Source organism: Cydia splendana, chromosome 23 (assembly GCF_910591565.1).
Source record: "Cydia splendana chromosome 23, ilCydSple1.2, whole genome shotgun sequence".
NCBI classification, from domain to species: domain Eukaryota; kingdom Metazoa; phylum Arthropoda; class Insecta; order Lepidoptera; family Tortricidae; genus Cydia; species Cydia splendana.
Window position 1 is genome coordinate 5,602,043 of NC_085982.1, and position 23,841 is coordinate 5,625,883.

At 39.7% G+C, this 23,841-nt stretch overlaps 1 protein-coding gene and 1 non-coding gene across 2 annotated transcripts in view; one reads left to right on the forward strand and one right to left on the reverse strand.

Annotated features, from left to right (window-relative positions):
- The window catches only part of LOC134801796 (heterogeneous nuclear ribonucleoprotein U-like protein 1), a 44,562-nt gene extending 21,176 nt beyond the window's left edge, over positions 1 to 23,386 (forward strand). The window contains exons 16-28 of the mRNA XM_063774397.1: positions 635 to 713; positions 3,831 to 3,951; positions 4,577 to 4,699; positions 7,201 to 7,329; positions 7,883 to 8,051; positions 8,135 to 8,380; positions 9,907 to 10,078; positions 11,983 to 12,185; positions 15,959 to 16,080; positions 17,203 to 17,308; positions 18,154 to 18,332; positions 21,184 to 21,255; positions 23,213 to 23,386. Coding sequence (XP_063630467.1) covers positions 635 to 713; positions 3,831 to 3,951; positions 4,577 to 4,699; positions 7,201 to 7,329; positions 7,883 to 8,051; positions 8,135 to 8,380; positions 9,907 to 10,078; positions 11,983 to 12,185; positions 15,959 to 16,080; positions 17,203 to 17,308; positions 18,154 to 18,332; positions 21,184 to 21,255; positions 23,213 to 23,260 — 1,769 coding nt within the window. The 3' untranslated portion in view covers positions 23,261 to 23,386. The remainder of the gene's footprint in view (positions 1 to 634; positions 714 to 3,830; positions 3,952 to 4,576; positions 4,700 to 7,200; positions 7,330 to 7,882; positions 8,052 to 8,134; positions 8,381 to 9,906; positions 10,079 to 11,982; positions 12,186 to 15,958; positions 16,081 to 17,202; positions 17,309 to 18,153; positions 18,333 to 21,183; positions 21,256 to 23,212) is intronic.
- On the reverse strand, positions 18,902 to 18,976 carry Trnaa-ggc (transfer RNA alanine (anticodon GGC)). The gene has a single exon. It is a non-coding gene; the product is annotated as a tRNA-Ala (tRNA).
- Positions 23,387 to 23,841: the final 455 nt, after the last annotated feature.

The window sequence follows — 23,841 nt, forward strand, 5'->3', positions numbered from 1 at the left end:
TCCGAGAAATTTTCGAGAACGGCACATCGCTACTTGTGAGAGTTGTGAGTAAATTGCTCGGTCTGTGTAGTGCTTCGCGCCAGGAACACGCATTCGCGGCCGAGCTGCTTTCTGTGGCAATTTCCACAATTTACCAATTTGCTCTTTGATGAAGGAAAACATCGTGAGGAAACTGTACTGATTCTAATAAGGTCTTGTTTCTTGGTTGGAAGGTGAGGTGATCTAGGTTCTGCGCCAATTTTTGGGAATTAGGTTACTACCGGGAAAATTCTAAGATGGTGAGAATTCTTAGTCATCCTAATCGCTTCAGCTGTTTCTGTGTGAAAGAGTACCGACATGATAATGTCATCCCATCTAGAAACAATATCTCAGAAACAATAGGGACTGTGCGTGTTGGAGGGTCTGCCATCTTGTGGCCTGAATCGGAAACATATGTGCACATGTACATTGCCAAAGCAAGTGCTACCATCTACCGTTCTCGTCGGTACGTTTCCTTGTGCATAGTAAGTTCTGCCATCTTGTGGGCAACATTGGAAGCATTAAACGACACATTTAGGCCTCGCGCCAAAAATCTGTCAGCCCTATAGTTCATGCACGGGGCCTATATCTCAGAACATCTATTTTTTATTTACAGAAGGCCCAGTCCCAGAGGTGACTGAGGAGCAAGTACTGAAGGGTCTTACACTCGACAAGCGGATTAAATTCGTTACCAGGTATGTTTCTCAATCAATACTTATTCTTTGTACATTTTGTAATCCTTTTCCACCTTCGACGATCAGCAATAATTCGATCAAATTAGGCATATTTTTCATAAAAACGGGATTAACTTAGAGAAATGTGCAAACATTCGTTTTTTTTAGGGTTCTGTACCCAAAGAGTAAAAATGCGACCCTATTACTAAGACTCCACTATCCGTCTGTCTGTCACCAGGCTGTATCTCATGAACCGTGATAGACTAGACAGTTGAAATTTTCACAGATGATGTATTTCTGTTGCCGCTATAACAACAAATACTAAAAAGCACGGAACCCTCGGTGGGCGAGTCCGACTTGCACTTGTCCGGTTTTTTTAGAATCCTAAGAAAACCTGCCGAGTTATTATATTTAGGTATGTTTTATTTGATTAAAACATGAAAGACGATGCAGGTAGATCAATGTTCCGTATTTACTCCCGCTCGCTCAGTGGTGTGTGGGGTCGCAAGCGGAATTACATACAATACCCATGAATGAATTTCACCTCAAAGAACAGTAGATATGGTTTTTAATGCAATTTGGTCAAAAATGATGAAAATTGCGATGGCGCCCATTTTTCACTATCACCATATCTATAAACCATAGTCATCTTTAAGCATAGACAAGGAAATACTAAGACTATTTAACCCCTCAAGTCTCGCAGACGCGACTTCGCTTCTACAATAAAATTATAAACCGAAATAAGGTAAGTACCCCTATTAACGAGGGGGTTAAGTAACTTTTACAAAGACAGCCAAAAATGAAACATAAGCTGGCTCTGTATGAACAAAGACATATTTTTTTATGATAATTTGTACATCGAAATTTACATTTCATTCGTTTTTGGACTTGTGTTGGCCAGTTATATAGAAAAAAATAATTATTAAACTTTAACGTCGAAATCGCCTACTACCGTGGTAATTGATCATTGATACCCAAGATATTAAGATTCAATTAATATTTTTTTAGGTAAGTCTATAAGGAAAAATAAGAGGATTTTTATTAGTAAAATATAATTATTATGAAAGTGAATTCCTTTGAGTCTACTTACACCTACCAACTACACTTAGATAATAATATATATGTGGTCGTATCAATAATGCATGCTGTATACAAGTATCTACATAAAACAACATAAAATAAATAAATATAAGGGGACATCTTACACAGATCGACATAGCCCCAAACTATGCAAAGCTTCTACAATGGATACTAGGCGACGATATACATACGTATATAGATAAATACAAATTTATAATATAAAAATAATAATTCAGCCTATATACGTTCCATTGCTGGGCATACATTATATATTATATACCTACATAGAAAACACCCATGACAGGAACAAATATCTGTGTTCGTCACACAAATAAATGCCCATCAACATCAAATTGATCCAGTGATACAAAATATGTGAAATCAAATATTAAAATAAATTAATATTGGATGTACTGCATCTTTTATTAATAAGTAATAACACATAATCCAAACATAATTTTAAATTAATTAAAAACTTAACTTGAATATAAATTAATATGTATAAAATAAACAACCTACTGAATCCCGTCCCGGGCTGCCCCCGACGCAAAGGTGCCCATCACGCTCGCTGCGTTGCCGCGTTGGATTGCGATTGTATGTTGGTGTATTATATGTTGTAATTAAAATAATACAATAGGTTTTATAATAATTATATTATGAACCTATTTATTTCTGACCAAAGTTGTAGGTGGGTCGGTATTGGGTTCCCATACATCTTATTACCGAGTGATGTCTTTTGTAACCATCGCTAAACGGTTTAATTCACATTATTGTAAAACTCATTTACGACTGATAAAAATAAATAAAGATCGCGTATATTTTGAACACAATCAAAATGGAAGATACTAAATATTACGAAACATTGTATAAAACAAACTTGACAGCCATGCTTTTGTTTTTATATCAATATTTAAACAAGATTCTCATATAATGGTTTCTAGGGAAACCTCCAGTTAAGTGCTTAAAACTGTAGTTAAAATTAAGAGTTCTTGAATAGATTTCATACCACGTTAATAGCTCTTTAGCTTTATAGACGGTTAAATATTTCAATAACATCAAGAGTTAAGGAAATATGTATTTACATAAGAATATATAACCCTTCGAACTTAAAATACCGTTTCCGCTATTACCGAGGTATACCTCGAAATTAGGAACCACACCAAAAAATGGAACCCAACACCGAGGTTTTTAATTTCCTGTTTTTTACTTTTGGCCAGCAAATATTTACAAATTGAGGATTTGGGAACCATACATATCATAATTAAGAATTGATATAAAGTCTTAGTCTATCTATAATATTCACCATTACTATGAAAATCACTAAATAAAATACGCGTTTGCTTACTTGAGGTGTTGCGCGTTAGTATGGAGCATTCAAATCCTGCGCCCCCGATGAGTTAGTTTACGGTTTTCGAATTGTTTACTTTGTGTTTCTTTAATAGTGCTATACTTATTCGACAGTCAATAGAGAAGGCTTTATTTGTGTGTACTTCAATTTTATAAAAGTCAATAGGCTTTCTTATAAAACGCCTTTTTGTACATACCGCGGTAATCAATGCCGATTTTAATGGGCTCGTTAATAGGGGTACTTACCTTATACGAAAGGAGAAATTATCAAAGCCTCCAGTGTCCAGAGCTGAGAGTAGTGTGTCTACAAGAAAAGACACAAATTAAAATATTTTCATTGAAAGTAAATTAATTTGTTCTTAGAGTACAATAAAATTACCTGTAATTTTTGGCTTAATAGTTAAGAGACATGAAACTATGCGATTCATTTAATGTTTAGTACTTTAATAAATAAATAAATAAAAAAGTCCCACAGACGCGATATCACACTCACGATTTTGCACAAAATGCGTGCAAATTCCTTGAACCGTAAGGTTAAGCCTAATGCTCTGGTTTCCTAGGATAGCGGTGCTGTCATGTAGCGGCCGTCTCCGTACAAAATACTACGACATCCATATTTAGCCGTATCCTAGGAAAACCGAGCTTTACTCCGTCTTGCAGTTTCCGGCCTTCCTCGATGGCGTTAAGTTACTACAACCCGTATGTTTGCAGGTTCACCGTGGAGCAGGAGCTGGACGGGCCGGAGGCGACGCTGCTGCCCGGCTACGTGTTCGTCGCGCTCGCGCAGCTCGTGGACGGACCGCGCCGACCCGCCTCGAAGGCCGAATGCGAGGTACTCTGTCCACATCCATATGGACAATTTTATTTAAAGTTGTCTCCTACACTTTTTAATTTGTGAAATTTTTTGTTATTTCTACTCAGAATCACGAGTTCTTTCTATCCTAATAGGAGAAAAAAAGTGTCCTGATCAAAAGAGCTCATGATTCTGAGTAGAAATAACATAAAAAATCCCAAATTTAAAAAAAAGTGTAGGGTATAGCCCATATTCATTTTGTTACTAAGTAGCTAGCTAAAAATGTATCTGCTGACATACAACAGTCAATTGCTGTGTGACGAGCGTTCACTCGTAAAGTGGTTAAAAGAGACATACATATTCTTACTATTGTAGTGCATAATTGTTTTCCTTCGTATTTTCACGGAAATGTACGAACCTGTCTTGCTATTTCAGTCAGTCTCGGTACAAAAAAAACTAACGTTGACTGAAGTAGCATGACAAAATACGAAGGAAAATAATTATGCACTACATCTGTAAGCGTGAATGTCAGCTGCCGCTCCGTTGATTAGATGAAATTTTCTATGGGACAATAATCATTCGCGCTTATATTTTTTAAATTTGCCTGCCTTTTTCTAATGACGGAAATGGCTTGACAGACATTTAACATACATGATGTCGACAGGTGATCCTGATGGTGGGCATGCCGGGCGCGGGCAAGACGCACTGGGTGCGCGCGCACGTGGCCGCGCACCGCGAGCGCCGCTACAACGTGCTCTCCACGCAGGAGCTCTTCCACCGCATGCAGGTATGTGCAACACACAAGTGACATGACATACACACGCCACGTGAGATGAGGTGACTTGGCGATATTCTTCAAGTTGATCTTGGTTATATTGAGCTCTGTGCGTGCAGTTTATCTTAGGACAGGGTTCTCCAGTCTCCAAACTGTAGCCGAGGGCCATCGTTCAATTCGTGCAAGCCGATACATGGCTTTTATGACATTATGTCTGCTGTCGCGGGGCCTCGGAAGGGCTAGCGGGGCGGACTGTCCGCAGGGGCCTACTTCTAGAACGGTATTAGACTAATAATATTAGTCCACAAACTTTCAAATCGTATGGGTTTCCATGACAACACACTAATAATATTAGCCTAATATGGTTCAAGAAATGAGCCCCTGGGGCCTATTTCTCGTAACTATTAGTTTATGAGTTTATTAGTTATTAGTTACTAGTGTAAAAATTACAAGTATTAATATTTTATGTTTCTCAAATAATTTTACTAGATTAGTCACTAATAGTAGCGGACTAATAATATTATTGGTGTAGTTTGGCTTAATGCATCACCACCCTTGCCATTTGGCCAATTAAAAAAAAAACTTCCCGCGTATTGTTGCTGTCGTTTGACGTGCACTTTTGCGCTAATAGCGGGACAACTCAGAAAAACATAATATTATAATAAAAATGGACCTACAATTGACGGTATTAAGAAATGATCCATATTTTCTGGCCATTTAACCAAATCTGGAAACATTTCCTGCACAATAGAATTCACCACTGAATTTACAGCACGACATACACTACTTTTCGAAATACCGTGCATATCGGCTACTGCGTGGTATTGGGATCCAGTGCCCATCCAATGTAAAGTAACAAGAATCATTAACTTCGACGACAAAGCTTGATTTCTTTCCGTAAGTCTTTCTAAACTAGGCCCAATGGCTAAAATCAGCTCTTCCAGTTTCACACTAGACAGCCGGAACTCATTAAATGCAAAGGCCCCTTGAAGTATTTCGTAGTTATTCCTCGGAAGGAAAACTCTTCGGCGACGAATAACTATTATTTCGTCGTCTGAACTGTCGGAATCTGACCACATTTTCACAAATTGGTTACTAATAAATATAGCTAATAGTTTTTACAAGCCTTTTGAGCTTAATAGCTTTACGCATGTAATTTACAAGTGTAATTATTAGCATACTCTTTTGTGAAACCAAACAGTATTTACTCTTGTTATTATTAGCTAATATTTATTAGTTGGTGACTAGTATCTAATAATTTAAGTGTAGCTTCGAGAAACGCAAACTTGTAAACTTGTAAAAAGTATTAGCTCATGGACTAATATTATCAGTCTAATAACGTACGAGAAATAGGCCCCTGGTCGCAGTTTGGAGACTAATTTTTTATATAAATTTTTCATTTACATGTTTTGTTATCCTAAGATATACTTGGCAATGTCCATATCCACAGCAGAAGATCATATACTGGACGACAAGTTGAAATGAGTCATGATGGTAAGCTAAAAGGAAAACAGTAACTCCCATTAAAATATTGTAAGTATCTGTGAAGTAATTCTAGAATTTATGGTTGATTTAAGGTTTCAAAAGAGTCACAAAAAACAGGTCAAAGTTTATCTTTAAAAGCAAAAAAATCCACCCAAAACATAATATTATTGGTTGTGCTCCAAGATTATTATAGATCAGCTGAGGTAAGTACTTGAAGTTAATGCTTGCACTGCCAAGGAAAGTATCCGCAACGCGAACTCATTTTTGCGCCTGGGAGGAGAATGGAAGATATTATGACTACACATGTGTCTTATGACTGAGAAAAAATCTTTCGATGAAAGTGCTGTATGAACGTCATGTAATGAATACAATATGTTTTATGATTTTTATGTTAAGTTCACCATTAACTATAAATGTATTACATGGAAAAATAATTTCAAGGAATACGTCATTTAATATTATACAATAGCAAAGATGGTAAGTATGGTTATATATTACTTTATTAGTTATTAAGATACGGCAAAGCAAATAAATGATCTGACTAAGATAAACGGCACGATGGTTTAGACCCGTTTCAAATATATAGTTTCTATATCAAATTATCCCAATTCACCTCGAATCTCCCAACAGAATTTCTGTTTATTTGCCACGAACACAATACACGAACTAATCACATTTCTCTTGCAGCTTAAGGTTTGACTCTAACGAGTGCAACTGTTAACAACTGATACTAATGTCCGTCTGTATTTTCAACAGGATGCAAATGATCAGCATTTAAAAAAAATATCACTAAAAAAACCGACCTCTAGAGGTCATTTATACATTTAGAGAATAGGCATATGCCATAGCGACGAACGACGCAAGAAGATTGTAATATTGATACCAGTGGGTCGCCGAGCAAGAGGATATACATCTCAACGGACGTCCCTGGTATCAAAGCAACTTATACTCTATATCTATAGCTGTAAGGTCTAGGTTAAGTTCCCCGCGCCGGCCGCGAACCGTCCCTATACGAACCTTGTGTGCAGGTGGACTGCAAACCCTTCCGAGACACCTGCGAAGGCCGCTGGGATGCCATGGTCTCCAAGGGCGCTAAATGCGTGCTTAAGTTGTTGGAATTCGCCCACGGGAGAAGGCGAAATTACATTTTGGATCAGGTGAGAAAAAACGAAATTCAATATGAGTATAATATTTTTTTTGGCAGCGACCTGAATGAGAACAATTGAGATCTAAGGCGACCATACCCTTGATAAAGTTACAGAAATGGATGTTTTTTTATTCTTTACGAGTAATCTTAGAACCAATTTGACCAAGTGGAATAGGAACTAAACACAACCGCCGTTTTTGTATGGAAACAGCATCGAAAATGTTATCAGATTTAAACTGGAAGACTATCTATTCTTGGTTGGTCGAATTGACATAAGCGACGGCTACTAACTCCGCAAGGTACGTCCTAATTATAAGTTAACTATAAGGACTATACCATGTATGCTCCCTTTAATTGCTAGGTTATGTTTCTAGGGAGGTGAGTAGGGAGCGGTATTAACGAATTTACCTAAATGGAAACTGAACGCAAAGCGGATCTCTATTGAGCTTGTTCTAGGTGGATACTGCCTAAGCGAGGCGCCAATACTATAATGAGAAATCTTTTCCTCCACATCTTCTACGGACGTCTAAATACGGTACGCGGTTTCGATATCGCGGTAACAGACGAACGTATACCCGTCGGCACAGAGGAGAAAACTACGGGAATTCGACGGGTACCGGCGGGTGGCGGTCGTGGTCGTGCCCGACGCGGAAACGTTCGCCGAGCGGAGCGCGAAACGCGAGCAATCTGACGGCAAGGAAGTCCCAGATGGCGCCATCATGGACATGAAAGGTAACTCTCAGCCGAACTTATACCGCCCCCAAGCCCGCCGATACCGCGCATACAACAACACTAACAACTACCCTCTCTTGTAGCTAACTTCGCGCTGCCGGAGAAATGCTCGTGGATCGACGAGGTCATCTACCCGGAGCTGAACGAAGAGGAAGCGAAGAAGATTCTAGAAGCGTTCCACAAGGAAGCGAAGGCGGCGGGAGTGGTGAAGGAGCGGGAGAAGAGGGACCGCTCGTCGGGCCGCGACGCGCCGCCGCAGAAGAGGCCGCGCTCCGGCGACCGCAGGCACGGCCGCGATGATCGCAGGAAGGACTTCAGCCGAGAACGCGGTGAGTGCCTAATCATATCAGACCATTTTACTAGACAATATTACGTCAAATGCTTTAATCTCGGTTTTCCTAGGATAGCGGTGCCGTCAAAATATGGATGTCGTAGTATTTTGTATAGAGACGGCCGCTATATGACCGCACCGCTGTCCTAGGAAACCAGAGCATTACAAAGGCAAAATATCACCACAAGAACTGGTTTTGTACTTGTACTACTCTATTCCAACGGCTTTATTTAATTTAGAGCTGATTAAGTAAGTACCTAATTTGTACAATAATTATTAAATATCAGGATAAATAATTATATTTAAGTTACTACTGATGACTAATTAGCTGTTGGATCTTCTTAAATAAATGACTACATTTACATAAATGCAATCCTATTGCTAAGGTGTTGGAATGAGTATTTTGAGATATGTTACTGAAAAAAAAAATTGTACGCGTCCTATATGGAAACTATTATCAAGGACTTTAATGTGTATGAACCGAATAAAGGAAGTTGTGCAACTTGATGTCCTAATGTTATGACTGATCCCACCACTGATTTGTGCTGATGAAATTATGATCATCACTAGGGAAGAGGGAACAAGAAGAAGAAATACATTTACTTAACATCTGAGTATAGAATAACACACAATACAAATTACACAAACTAGATGCTAAACAGGATCCCCACTCAGCATAATGCCACGGCAAGCAATGACGCTGATTTTCAGTGGGTCTTCTTCTTCAATTTAAGAGGTATCCTCTTGTCGGTGGAGTATTTTCCATTTCTCCCTCTCATAAGCCATAGCTATGACCTCTTGATACGACACGACACCAGCTTTTTCTTTTATTTAGTCTACATAGCTACGTCTCGGTCTGCCCCTGCCTCTCTTTCCTTCTATCTTGCCTTCTATGATGGTTTTAAAGAAGTTGTCGTGCCGTAACAAATGTCCAATAATTTTTCCCCGTCTGTTGTTACCTGACTTACAAACCTGACTGTACCTGACTTGTTGTTTTTCAGTGGGTACCAGACTTACAAACTATTCCACACTTAAACCAAAAAGAATAGATAGTATAGAGGGGTCCTGTCATTGTAAATTTTGTAGTCACTGTAAATTTACTGCCATCTATCGACACACGACTAAAACTCAAAATGAAAACGCATAAAGTTATCAAATAATGTATATATATGGATAAATGATTTTATTATTTTTATATCATTTTGATCCATGTTCATTCACTGATATCTATGTGTTAAAATTGTTAAATATGAAACGGTGTCGTCACGCCATCTAGCTGAGGATAGGCTAAAGGTGTGTGCGACATCTATTCGAGAATGACTTTTACTTGAATTCCGAGGCACGTTTTTTCCTTAGACTTTATACGTCTTATACGAAGTTATATATGTCTTTGCTTAAACTAAAACTAAACGAGTGACAACACACACGTCAGACACAGATTACAAGCTCAAGATTAGGGCTCGGTCACTTCCTTCTTTAGTATATGATGTCCATTTGTCCATTGACATACATTATTTTCCACAGAGGACAGATGGGGTGGCGGCGGCGGCGGCGGCGGCGGCGGCGGCAACAGCCGCTGGGGGTCGTCCAACCGCGGTGGCGGCGGCGGCGGCGGTGGTGGTGGTGGTCGCTGGGGGGGACCCAGAGACAGGCCCGGTCCGCCGCAAGGACGCTTTGACAGGCCGTGGGGAGGACGGTAAGAAACATTAAACTTGGTCTCCCAGCAATAAAGATTGAATCTAGGCAGGCAAGCACCGAAATAGGGGACAAACCTGGTGGTAATAGCTGCCCGGGCCTTTCCAACCGCGGCGGCCGCTGAGGGTTTGACTAAGAGACCGGCCCGGCCCGCCTTCGACCGTCCGTGGGGAGGACGTTAACACATATTCTTTCCAGCTCAGTCGTTCATTCCTGACAGAGTAGTAGTACCTGACACACGTCACGGTTGCGTTACGGGAACATTGGGCTATGGTGGTTTGTGTCGCAGCTATGGACGGTAGAGGAAGGACGACAATCTCTTATAGCAGAGAACTGTTGCAAAAGTGTCCAGCTGTCAGCTATAAATAATAGTTCCAAACATGGTATAATAATATACTCCGCCTGGTACTCTATTCCGAGATTCGCGTATGACCTAACTAACACGGGCCTACGTCATCATGCTGTTTACAGGTTCTCAAACTTTAAAATGTGGGAGAATTTTAACCAACGGTGAAAATTATTTTAACGGCATAAATTTTAAGTTATTCATGTAGAAACATAGTAAAATAAAACAAATCTATTGTATTAAATTAAACTTTATTTATCTATACAAGACAAACGTTTGAAAAACTAATTCACAGTTACACATTAATTACCAAGCTTACGACGTGAAAAGTTTGGAAAACACTGCGACTGTTGACACTGAGCGAGAAGGAAATAACAATTAACACGCGTTCGACAAGGATGACGGTCAGGGCATGAAGTTATCTAGATCCGAATTGTCAAATGTGACAGCGCTATCCTGTGTTGCCAGTAATGTAAACAGAATTACCCGAACGTCTGAAATTTCTTTCGTGAATCGGAAGATATTGCTAACGAATAATTAAAAATGACGTGTTATTGTAAAATTTAAGATAAAATACATATAAATGAAAATTATAAAATTATAAAGAAATATTTTAACTTATTAACCATAGGTATAATGTACCCATGTAACATGTTATGTTGAAATAAAGTGGCAATGTTATTGTGACGTAGGCCCGTGTCACTCTGGGAATAGAAGACCATGCTTTATTAGACCATGGTTCCAAATTTCTTCAGAGTAGCGCTAGAGTAGCTTAGAACGTAGGCGTTATTGACGGACTGAAGTGCGCTGTCAATGATTTGAATTTTTCATTAAATATTCTAGGTATTGTGGCATCACCTATTTAAGGTATTCTGATGATCATTTTTTGATACATGGAGATTGTATTCCTTACTTTTACTTTCCATAGTCGCAGCTTTTATTAGGTCGATCAAACGCGACCACCGATCGAGGCCTGAGCGACTTCGTGATCGCTTGCTTTCCATTCGCTCTTGGACGACGAGTTGTTCTATAGAGTTTTGCTTTCGTGTAACGTGTCTAAAGTAAATATGTTTAACTTTAAATTGTCTCCAAGTTCATTTAATTTAATGTATTTTACCATCGAGACACGCATAGGTCTCGGTTACTTTAATTAAACATGCGGGGCTGTGAACAGTGTAAGGATATGGTGTTTTGGGATACAAACCCACGTAATGAATTTTGGGATGAGACAAAGTAAAAATACGTAAACAATGCCTGGATATGGCATTGTGCAGTATTGTATTGTAGTTCGGGCGATTTTCCACAACTCGACGTCTTGCGCCTATTTTGCGTGATAGGGGGTGGGCTAGTCCTCCCAGCCTAGCTCCTCGAGGAATCCTATCAACCCTTTGATGTCGAGTAGGACCTCGGGGAGGTCTCTCGGGGATCCGAGATGTTTTGCCCTGTATGGGGCCAATCCGCCGCATTCCAACACCACGTGAGAGGCTGTTTCTTTCTTCTCCATGCATCCAGGCATAGGGGACATTGAGCAGTATATTAATAACCGAATGAATTTGCAGCGACAACGGCGGGCCACCTTTCAACCGCGACCGCGACGGTTTCCGCGGCGGACGCGGCGGGCCGGGAGGACCCGGCGGCGCGGCCGCCATGCGCGGGGACCGCGGGCCGCGCCAGGAGCAGCGCTTCGGCGCCCGCCCCGACAGCCGCGGGCGACCCATGGACAACAAGCGCCCGCCTGGACCGCCGGGACCGGGACCGCAAGGTACGCCCAAACCAGACAACACCCCTATAGTTACGGCTACAACGACAAACAGTCGAGTAGTAGATAAATTGCCACAACTTTGAGACAGCATTGAAAAGTACTATCTCTTTTCAATACTGGATGTCCGCTGCTCGTTTTGCAGCGTACGATCCGTCCTGTTTATAGGTATATTGGACTTACGTTTAGCAGCATACGTTACTCTTCGATATCGCGTATAACTCAGTTATGAGCTCTCTACATATCATGTCATGTTAGTCACAAAATACGACCAAAAAATGTCTGTCGCTTACAAAATGGCGATGCTAATTAATGACGATTACACTCCAGTGTAGATAGTTTTATTGAACATCTTCCGCGAGTTATCATTTATTGTGCTTATTTTATGCAACCTACTACTCTGCTGCGCCACTCTTCTGTGATAATGAGTCAAAGTTTATAGTAGGAGATCCCACATATGGTCGACCTTCACCAATCTGTCTGACGGATGAAACTATGAAAATATGAAAGAAAATATGTTCCAGAACATAAATAAATAGGGTTGCCTAAAGAAATATGGTCAAGGCTATTTTTTTTAATAAATTTACGAAAAAAAAATCACAGATTTCGTGCCTCACACGACTATCGAGCGCATTGGAAATGAATCTACGGAATTCGAAAAAATATTGTCGCTGAGCGACGAGAAAGTCTGGATAAGGAAAAAGTTACAAAATAAAACTACAACGTTGAATGATAATTATTTTATTCTTAGATTAACACAAGTATCCTGGACATAACGCACGTGAACAAACAAATTGCAAATTTTTCACACGCGTATCGAAGTTTGAATAATTGTCGCCGTGGCGCATAAGTATAGGTACATATTTCATTTTTCGATTAATAAGCAGGATATATTAATGTTCAAAGTACAAGAAAATTATTACACGTCAAATCCGTAGTCAACTCGAGAAGTGGTAGCCACATCGCCGTTATCGTCACTCGACTCTTGATCGGCAGCGGCCCATTTGCTGCAAGATATGAAATTTTCTTGACAGCAGTTTGACGCGACGACAGATGACCATAACAGCGTTTGTCTATGTTGCACCAAACCTGAGTTCCAATAGGTACTACCAGGGTTCAGCATCAGCTATCTTGGGTAATGCTCTACCATGTGATCATCATGACGAATCGGATGTCCAAAACAGCGCGTGCCTATGTTGCACCAAACCTGAGTTCCGCTAGGTACAACCAGGGTTCAGCATCAGCTCTATCTTAGGTACTACTCTCCTAAGTGCTCATCAAGACGAGTCGGATGACCAAAACAGCGTGTGCCTATGTTGCAACAAACCTGAGTTCCTTTAGGTACAGCCAGGGTTCAGCATCAGCTCTATTTTGGGTACTACTCTCCTAAGTGCTCATCGAGACGAGTCCGATGACCAAAACAGCGTGTGCTTATGTTGTATTAAACCCGAGCTCCACTAGGTACTGCCAGGGTTCAGCATCAGCTATCTGCTAGCAGCCGCCAGCAACATGCTGAGGTGAGACCATTTCGTGGCACTTTTTCTTTTTTATGTTTCTTGTATAAGTTTTTATTTTGTGTTTGTGCTCACGAATAAAATTATTTCTATTTCTATCTCTACCTCTACCTCTATTTCTACCTCTATTTCTACCTCTACTTCTACCTCTACCTCTATCTCTATTTCTATTTCCACCACCACAAGAATGCATAGATTGTCGAATAGTGCGTCTCAAACAGGATAGATAGAGTTAGGCCAAGAAAAATCTGCAGCGATTTTGATAGCCCACGCAGTGCAAATGTTATTCTGCCGTCATAATCCCGATAATTCACAACAAACACCGATAACGAACTCTGCGAAACATGAAGTCATAAATGTCATGTGAAAAATGTCGTTCTGACTTTTTGACTATTTTAAGGTTAGGCTACAGGGCAAACCCTTAACCCGATCGTCTTTGTTTTAGGCTCAAATTGTAGCTGACTATTGTCCAGAGCCGTTTTTCTCAAATTTTTGATATCATTCTTCGTTTCCAAATTATCGAGCACCAAAATCAAAAATTCGGAAAAAATTGAATTTTATTTTCACTATTTCGACCATAACTTTTTTCGTTTTTGACTTTCTCGAATAATTATTTTTGCACCTTACAGCTCTCGTGATTATGCGTCTTTTGAGCCTATTTTTTAATATCATATCTTCACAACTTTCCGAGATATAAGGGATCACACTTTTTCGTGAAATCGGACCCTATACTGGAGCGAACGAAAAGACATTTCCAATGTCAAAATTTTTTTCGGCTAATTTCACCGACTTTGTCTGGCGAACGAAATAAGTTTTAATGGAAAGTATACAACTTGTACAATATAAATCAACTAGGTTGCCTATCATTTTCCGGTCACTATTATGTGGTTGCCGTGTTTAAAGAGGTGATTTTATATCGATAATTGCACTCATCTGTCTGACGCTTGAATTATACATCAAAATTATGGTAGTTTTATTGCAAATACAATGGTATAGGGTTGCCTGCGAAAATCCGGTCACAAATAAGGGTTGCCAGGCTTTTAATTAAAATAAGAAGGGAAGACTTTTAGCGATAACTCAGAAATGGCTTGACTGATCAAGTTTGTTTTAATTTTATTTGATTGAGTTTTTTAAGCACTATTTTCACGATTTTTTCTATAATTTTTGGACAGATGGTTCAAAAGTTAGAAGGAAAAACCTTTTTTTTTGCTTTCTAAACGATTATTTCCGAAATGATTCACTTTATCAAGAAATGTTGCATAAAGATCCCTATTTATTTTGAAAGGCTTATCCAACGACACCCCACACTATAAGGTTGAAACGATAAAAAAATTGTCACACACATTTTGTTTCTTTCAAAGCGATTATTTCCGAAAATATTCACTTTATCAAAAAATGTTCTTCTAAACCCCTATTCATTTTGAAAGACCTTTCCAACAACATCCCACACCATAGGGTTGACACGAAAAAAAAAATCTTCTTTAGGCAACCCTATTTATTTATGTTCTGGAACATATTTTCTTTCATATTTTCATTCGTCAGACAGATTGGTGAAGGTCGACCATATATGTGGGATCTACTATTAGCAATGCTACGAGATTACTCGATAATACTTGCAACTGTTTATAATTTAGCTAACGCAATGTATCTAGCAGTAGTCTCTTTCGCCTCAATGCACAACGGCTATTTAAATACAGATGTAGTGCATAATTATTATCCATCGTATTTTCACGGAAACGTACGAACGTGTCTTGCTATTTCAGTCAGTCTCAGTATAAAAAGTACTGAGGTTGACTGAATACGTCGATGGAAAACCATTATGCACTGTAACGCGCGATCTACCTAGATGCGGATTGATGTATTTTCAAATGTAGGTACACACGTTGACATACGTTGTACCCGTTGTCAGCATAAATATAATGTTGGGGCATTTTCACTTAAAAGTGTACAATTTACTTTTTTCGTAAATCCATCAACTTTTGGGTTATTTCTACTCAGAATCACGAGGACTATATATTTATAAAGAAAAAGAAAAAGTGTCCAAAAAAAAATGAGAGTTTTGTAACGCATTTTCACATACATTTTATATGGATCGTTACAAAACTGACACCCAAAATTTTTATGAAAAACTGGGGACACTTTTTTTCTTTGTCACATTCAATAGTACTAGTGATTCTGAGTCTAAATAACCCAAAATTTATGGTTTTTCGAAAAAAACTCAATGATACCATTTTTTCTGAAAATCTCCGTTGTTGTGTACAGGTGGTGGCGGTGGCGGCGCTGGGTCGTGGCAGCGCGGCGGGCAGGCGGGCGGTCGCGGCGGGCACATGGGCCGCAACAGCGCGCCCGGCGGACAGATGCAGCGAGCAGGACCGCAGGGCAAGGTCAATACAGATTTTTATTTTTTAAATTGCAAAAACCGACATACTCATGCTTTAATATTTTTTAATAAAGCGAAGAAAATAATAGTCGTTCGCACTCTTTTTTGCTCTATGCTAACGTTAAATAACGTCCCAAGACTCCCAAGTTTGATAGGATAAAACTTCATTAGTATCTGTTAGAAGAATTAATTTATTCTTTAATCGAATTAACCCTAATCAAGACATAGGCGGAAAACCGCTTATCCATACAAACGTAGGCTCCATTTGCCTCCCAAGATATTGACATTATAAAAAATATTATTGCACAATCTTGGATTTCACGGGCCTATAAATCCCGGTCTTTTGATAGGCTTGCGTGGTGATATAGATCCAACACGTACAGGCCCCTTGGAGAGCTTTAATGTCACGTAGAACGCCTGCTGGAACCCGTTCACAGGCGCAACAATAAACACCCATGAACCGGTCTCAGCAGGCATTTTGACTATTGTAGAAAAGGTGAATAGTATACCGATCTATGGATTGAAGTTTGGGTGGACAATGAGACTGGGATATTGTGAAGAAGTCCGGACACCTGCCATAACAATGCTAACACACGTTATTGAGGCAGGTTACACAATTTATTATCAACCATAACTAGGTATGCCCGTTCGTTTGACCTTTTCCCATTTTTTTTTATATTACTTTAGATAAGTCTAAACAAAAAAATTCAACAATTTTTAAAAACTATTATATTATTTAAAATATCGAAAAAATCAAACGAATATGGTTATTAAATACATCAAATTGTGTAATAATATTTTAATATCTGGGAGACCGAGCTTTGCTCGGAAAACATATAAAAACTAAAAAATGCGCGTTTTTCCAGAGGTCTTATCTCCTAGACCTAATATCGATTTATCGCCCCCGAAAACCTCCATATAGCAAATTTAATCGAAAGCGTTAGAGCCGTTTCCGAGATCCCCGAAATATATACATATAAATAAACAAGAATTGCTCGTTTAAAGGTATTAGATATTTAAATAAAGACTACGTTTGTAGGGAGAAGCGCTCATCCACTATTCTCTTATGGGTTAAATAGATAACACCCATGTCTAATATCTAAACAATACAATGTAATTTGTTCAGGATGGACAACAAGGACAGCAGGCAGGCAACCAGCAACAGGGGTGGAACCAGTGGGCCAACCAGCAGGGCTGGGGCAACTGGGGTAACTGGAACCAACAGAACCAAGGTATATACTCCACTTATTATCAATCACATCTTCTCTTACTAGTAAATAATAGTTCATCACGTGTCATCATTTTCCTCGCGTTGACGCGGCAAAATGCTCAATGGAGCCTGGGATCCGCTTGGCAGTTATCCCGGCATTTTGCCAAGGCTCAATGGAGCCTGGGGTCCGCTTGGCAACGAATCCCATGAATTGGCGTAGGCACTAGTTTTAACGAAAGCGACTGCCATCTGACCTTTCAACCCAGAGGGTAAACTAGGCCTTATTGGGATTAGTCCGGTTTCCTCACGATGTTTTCCTTCATCGAAAAGCGACTGGTAATTATGAAATGATATTTCGTACATAAATTCCGAAAAACTCATTGGTACGAGCCGGGGTTTGAACCCGCGACTTGCGGATTGGAAGTCATCATGTGTACTGAAGAGAAATGTGCACGTTATGTACTTGAAAGGAACTGCCCACATTTGCCAGAAAGATTCATAATTTGCAATCGCATTTTCTGAAGTAGGATTTGTTTACGTTAAGATGCTCTGGAACTTTAGGATGTCTAGTATATTTTTCATCTAAATCACATAAAGAGTTTACAAGACATTTATGATGAATTTCTAAGACAAGGTATTGTTAAAAATAAGCTTGTGCCTTGGCCATCAGCTGGCGCGTCCCACACTAATTTTGGTGGCTAGCCATAGGCCGCGCGTGGCGCTGTCGCCACCTGGCGGTCATATCTGTCCTAATCGTAACAGACGCGTTTTGTTAGAGAGTGAATCTTCTGTACCTAGTACTATTATTTATTCTGTGCCTCTGGTCTAAAGAGGTTCGTCGTACTAATAAAATGTGATAATCTCCAGCCGCATGGGGCAACTGGCAACAAAACTGGAACAACTGGAACCAGCAGGCGGGCCAGCAGGCCGGCGCCGGCGCCGCCAAGGGGCAGGCGGCCGCGGGGGCGGGCCAGCAGGCCACGCAGCAGCAGTGGCAGCAGTGGTACCAGTGGCAGCAGTGGCAGCAGCAGCAGGGCTGGCCTGGGGTAAATATCTACCATAAACTGAAATAGATGTCATATACGCATGAAAAAGTTAATAAAAGCGCTCAGCCACCTGGGTCACGGCAGTATGGGTCGAATTTTCTCAAGTATATACAATCCCTTAACGGCTTACGGCGCCCTTTGGCCAACTTTAAAGGGGCCCACTGATTACCAGTCCGCCGGACGATATCGGCCTGTCAGTTAAACGCAAAAGGTGACAGTTCCGAACAACTGACAGGCTGATATCGTCCGGCGAACTGGTAATCTGTGGGCCCTTTTAGGTAGAACAATATGGTCGTTCCTCCTACCTGAATCAACTCAGGTAATTCTGGGCTACAATTTAAATTATACACACCTGATGCGTGTGCGTAGAATTCCCGTGCACGTGCCCGTTGTATTATACAGATACTTTGAGACACGGCACACCGATTGCGTGACTTGTGCGTTCACGACTCAAAAATTTGCGCGTCTACGCACACAACCGGTGTGCCTTGGCCTTAAAGGGTAATAGCGATCTATAAATTGTAAATACAGATGTCAATCACAATGAAAAAATCAACGATGATCAACTCTGACCAACGTGGGACTCGAACCCACATCCTTGGATTGCCGGTCCAATGCGTTACCAATAATTCCGCCAGCTGACCTTCCGTCCATCAACGCGAATTTAGTCATTGCAACTGTGACAACGTCACTAGCGACATCTGCATTCTAAGGTTTACAAACTTTGACCACCTTTAATTTATACCTTTGATTTATAGATTGTAATAATGTGGTACGTCCCACAATAAAAAAAAAGGAAAAATATTAACATTTAGGTAATGGCTAATAGCTACACGGGGTGTTTGGTACATCGTTTGCCAAATTAAAACGGCAGATAGGTTGAGTCATTTGCTATCTTCTCATGCCTAGAAAAAAAAGAATTGGCCATGGTTTTTTAGGGTTCCGTACCCAAAGGGTAAAACGGGACCCTATTACTAAGACTTCGCTGTCCGTCCGTCCGTCCGTCCGTCCGTCCGTCCGTCCGTCCGTCCGTCCGTCCGTCTGTCACCAGGCTGTATCTCACGAACCGTGATAGCTAGACAGTTGAAATTTTCACAGATGATGTATTTCTGTTGCCGCTATAACAACAAATAAAGTCTGTCCACGATAAAAAGTGGTCGGTGTTATAACGACAAATTAGAAAAAAAACTAAGAAAAACAATTTCATGGGCTATTTAAATTAAAGCTTTATTAGTGTTCTTTAAAATTAATAAACCTCCTGTTTAACAAATTAACACTGGTAAAATGCCCTGACTTTGCTTCGGACTCCTTCCATCAATCTCTGTACATCACTTTCGGTCACCTTTTTACATGTCGTATCCCACATTCTTTTGAACTGTTTCTCATTTGTAGCAATTTTACCACTATTTTTCAATTTTCTTTTCATTATTGCCCAATAACGCTCTACCGGCCGGAGTTCTGGGCAGTTTGGTGGATTTGCTAATTTCGGTACAAAGGAGATATTATTTTCAGTGTACCATTCTAAAACAGATTTGGCATAATGTGAGGACGCTAAATCAGGCCAGAATATGACAGGCTCGGTGTGGTTTCTTATAAACGGCAATAAACGTTTTTTTAAACACTCTTTCGTGTAAATGGATTGGTTAATCGTACCCGTAGTAACAAACGATTTGCTTTTTTGACCACATGTACAGATGGCTTGCCAGACAAGGAATTTTTTTGCAAATTTATCAAGTTTTTTTGTTGTAAATTTTTTATCGGCATTCCCTCTTTGATTTGCCACATAGAACTGCAAACCTGGTAATTGCTTAAAATCTGCTTTCACGTATGTTTCGTCGTCCATCAAAATACAACCAAACTTCGTCAAATATTTTGTATACAACTTTCGAGCCCGGGTTTTACATAATTTATCCTTTGTAGCATCGCGATTAGGAACTGTTGTTGCCTTGTACGATCGTAAACCTGCACGCTGCTTGATTTTTTGGACATACGATTTCGATACCTTACATTTTCTGGCGACGTCACGGACAGAGAGAGTTGGATTCTTCTTAAAATGCTCGATTACTTTTTTTGCCTTAGTTTTATCAGCAGGACCGCGTTTTCTACCCGAACCACCTTTTCTTGAAACAGACAATCTGGACTGATAATTAGCCAATACCTTTTGCACGGTTGACTTCGGAACTTTTAATAATTTGGCTAACTTTCCTTGTGATATACCGATATTTTGGTTGTAGGTGTACACGATCTTTTTTCGGATGTCCAGTTGGCTAGACGACATTTTATAAATGTTACGAATTTATAAACTCCAAATAGCCCTAAACGATAGTTTATTCTTCCCGCTATCTAACAATCAAAGTGACAGATGTCAGTTGTCTTTTATTTTATTTTTTATTGTTTATTAAATGCTGACCACTTTTTATCGTGGACAGACCTTACTAAAAACAGAATAAAATAAAGATTTAAATGGGGCTCCCATACAACAAACGTGATTTTTGACCAAAGTTAAGCAACGTCGGGAGTGGTCAGTACTTGGATGGGTGACCGTTTTTTTTTGCTTTTTTTTTATATGGTACGGAACCCTTCGTGCGCGAGTCCGACTCGCACTTGCCCGAATTTTTTTACTACTGCGCAAGTTAAAATTTGAAATTTACGAAAAATTGGCATAGAGCTGAAAAATAGAAATTAAAAATTTCTAGGCCTGAGAAGATAGATAGCAAATGACTCAACCTATCTGCCATTTTAATTTGGCAAACGATGTACCAAACACCTTGTATATTCTGAGCTAGGCCGTAGGCAACTATGGTATTTCCCTCGTGTTACCACCATGACTAACTTGACGGTTTGTTCGCAGTACCAGCAAGGGCAGCAGCAGGCGGGACAAGCTGGCCAGGACCAGCAGGCGCAATGGGCGCAGTACTATCAGGTACATACACAATTGTATATGGCACAGGATTGGCGAGAGTACAGACTTGAGATGTTCTTAAAAAACGATACGAAATCCCAAATTGGAAAAAAAAAATCAGTTTTGTTACGAAAATACCATACGTTTTGGTAACTCAGTGGAAGATTTTTTAGGAATTAACGGTGAAATTCCGCTTATTACGTACAGACTAGGGATTTCAATTTTATCTATCCTTCTTCTTTTTCGCGTTGTCCCGGCATTTTGCCACGGCTCATGGGAGCCTGGGGTCCGCTTGACAACTAATCCCAAGAATTGACGTAGGCACTAGTTTTTACGAAAGCGACTGCCATCTGTCTTGCAACCAGGGGAAACTAGACCTTATTGGGATTAGTCCGGTTTCCTCACGATGTTTTCCTTCACCGAAAAGCAACTGGTAAATATCAAATGATATTTCGTACATAAGTTCCGAAAAACTCATTGGTACGAGCCGGGGTTTGAACCCGCGACCTACGGATTGAAAGTCGCACGCTCTTACCGGTAGGCCACCAGCGCTTCTTTCAATCTTATCTATCCACCAAATTGTATTGAAATCTGACAAATAACAAATCTTCAACTAAATAAAAATCGGCTTATTTCCCCCTCATCCACCGGATCCACTTTTGCAGAATTGGCGCAGTACTTATTTTACGAAATCAAGTGACTTCAGTTTGACCTTTCAATCCAGAGTGGAAACGGGTTCACTATTTTTCCTTGACCAAAGAGCAAATAAGTCGATATAAAATGCTATTTGCTATTCGCGGACCAGAATACCGATGATGGCGATGATATTTGTAACTTGATTTAGACGTTGCTATCATTTTCAATCCACAAAGAAATATCAAATTCACATTATCAACATGGGGTACCTAGTTTTGATGTCTATCAAGTACCTGTCAAATATCAGTGTCAACAAAAACGGACCAAACATGAGTCGCTTAACTTCAAACTCGGGTAAATCCATCTGTCAGATTATGCGACTTTGGTACTAAGAAAAGGTAATAGGGTAGACATTTGCTGAGAGGGTCGAATGGATTTACCCGAGTTTGAAGTTAAGCGACACACATGATGGCACTGAAAATTCGCGCCGCCGTCGGCCCGGCAACGTAGGAAATGGAATGGCAACGTCGCAATGTATCTGTACACGACATTAAATTTGTGACACACACAAACGTAAAATTGATGAAAAGTTAACTATGATTTTTGCATGATTTCTGTATGAAACAAAGTATTTCTATTAATTTAGCGCAAACGAATACTCGAAAGTAGATAAATGAGAAAAAAATTATGTAGTAATAATGTGTAGTTGCTTAATGAAACCAGATTGAATTTTGTATGAAAATCGAACCACCTTAACATTATATACGCTCGACTTTAGTTATCTATTTTTATTCACGGCTGTACCTATTCCGTTTTAGTAATCCATCAAATGTGCCTACATAATATTAGGTCATTACCTATGAAATTGGCGTTTTGTCCGGAGAATTTCAACGAAACACGAATTTCCATACAATTAATTTTGCGGATATTTTTTTGATGGCTAATTCAAACCAAACAAAATTTTTCCAGTAATTTTTGACACCTTTAAGGTATGTTTTCAATGTCTCCATTTCTTGAAAATTGGTACCATTAGAAAAATATAAGTAATTTTAATACTCGAACCGACAGCACATGAAAAGACCTATTTTCAAGGCTTAATTCTGAACACTTAACAATAAAAAATAACAATTAATTGTATGTAAAATCGTTGTTTATTGAGTGCACTGTAGTTTTATTGTAATTGTGTATGTACTTTTGTAAAAAAAAAAAACTAGGATCAGACTTATATCTATGAACAAAAACGCCAATTTCATAGGTAAGGACCTAATAATAGCATTTTATCTCTTCTACCATCGTCCAGTTTGTATAAGACCATCGTCCTAATATACTGTATCTGTTCCAGAATTACGGTGCTAACGCCGCGGGCAACGCGGTCGCCGACAAGAAGTGACGCGCCGAGCGGCGCTAGTGCCGCCCGCCGGAGCCCTATACTCCACCCGAGCCTCACACACCTAACACCAATGTGGACAAGATTACATGAACATTTACCCTTGATACATAACAGACTGTTCCATTACCACCACAGACCACCTCAACTACTAAAGTCTGTATCTTTAGGTATTTAAAAAAGAGTAAACAAAATCTACCCTCAAATGGCTTCTCAAGCCAGGTGACGGTAGATGAAAACATTACATGATCAAATAATGTAGATTAAAGTCAGGTCGTTCAGTGACAGATCCGGGTGGTTTTGTATTTGGTTGGTTGATCAATAAATGTTATAACTACCCGAAAATGTGCAAATTGTTTACTTTTATTTAAGTACCTAAAGATACAGAGCATAGACGGAGCACATAAGACAATCGAGGTCACCACACATATGCTCTCCCGTACAAATTTAGTATGGCAGAGCGACCGTTTATTTCAGTCGCGCCCACAATTAGGATCACTACTCGAGTATTTTTTACATATTTATAATTATTAAGCTTTAGGGGTGTTCTTGGATTATTATAGTATAAAATAGCGTAGAATACA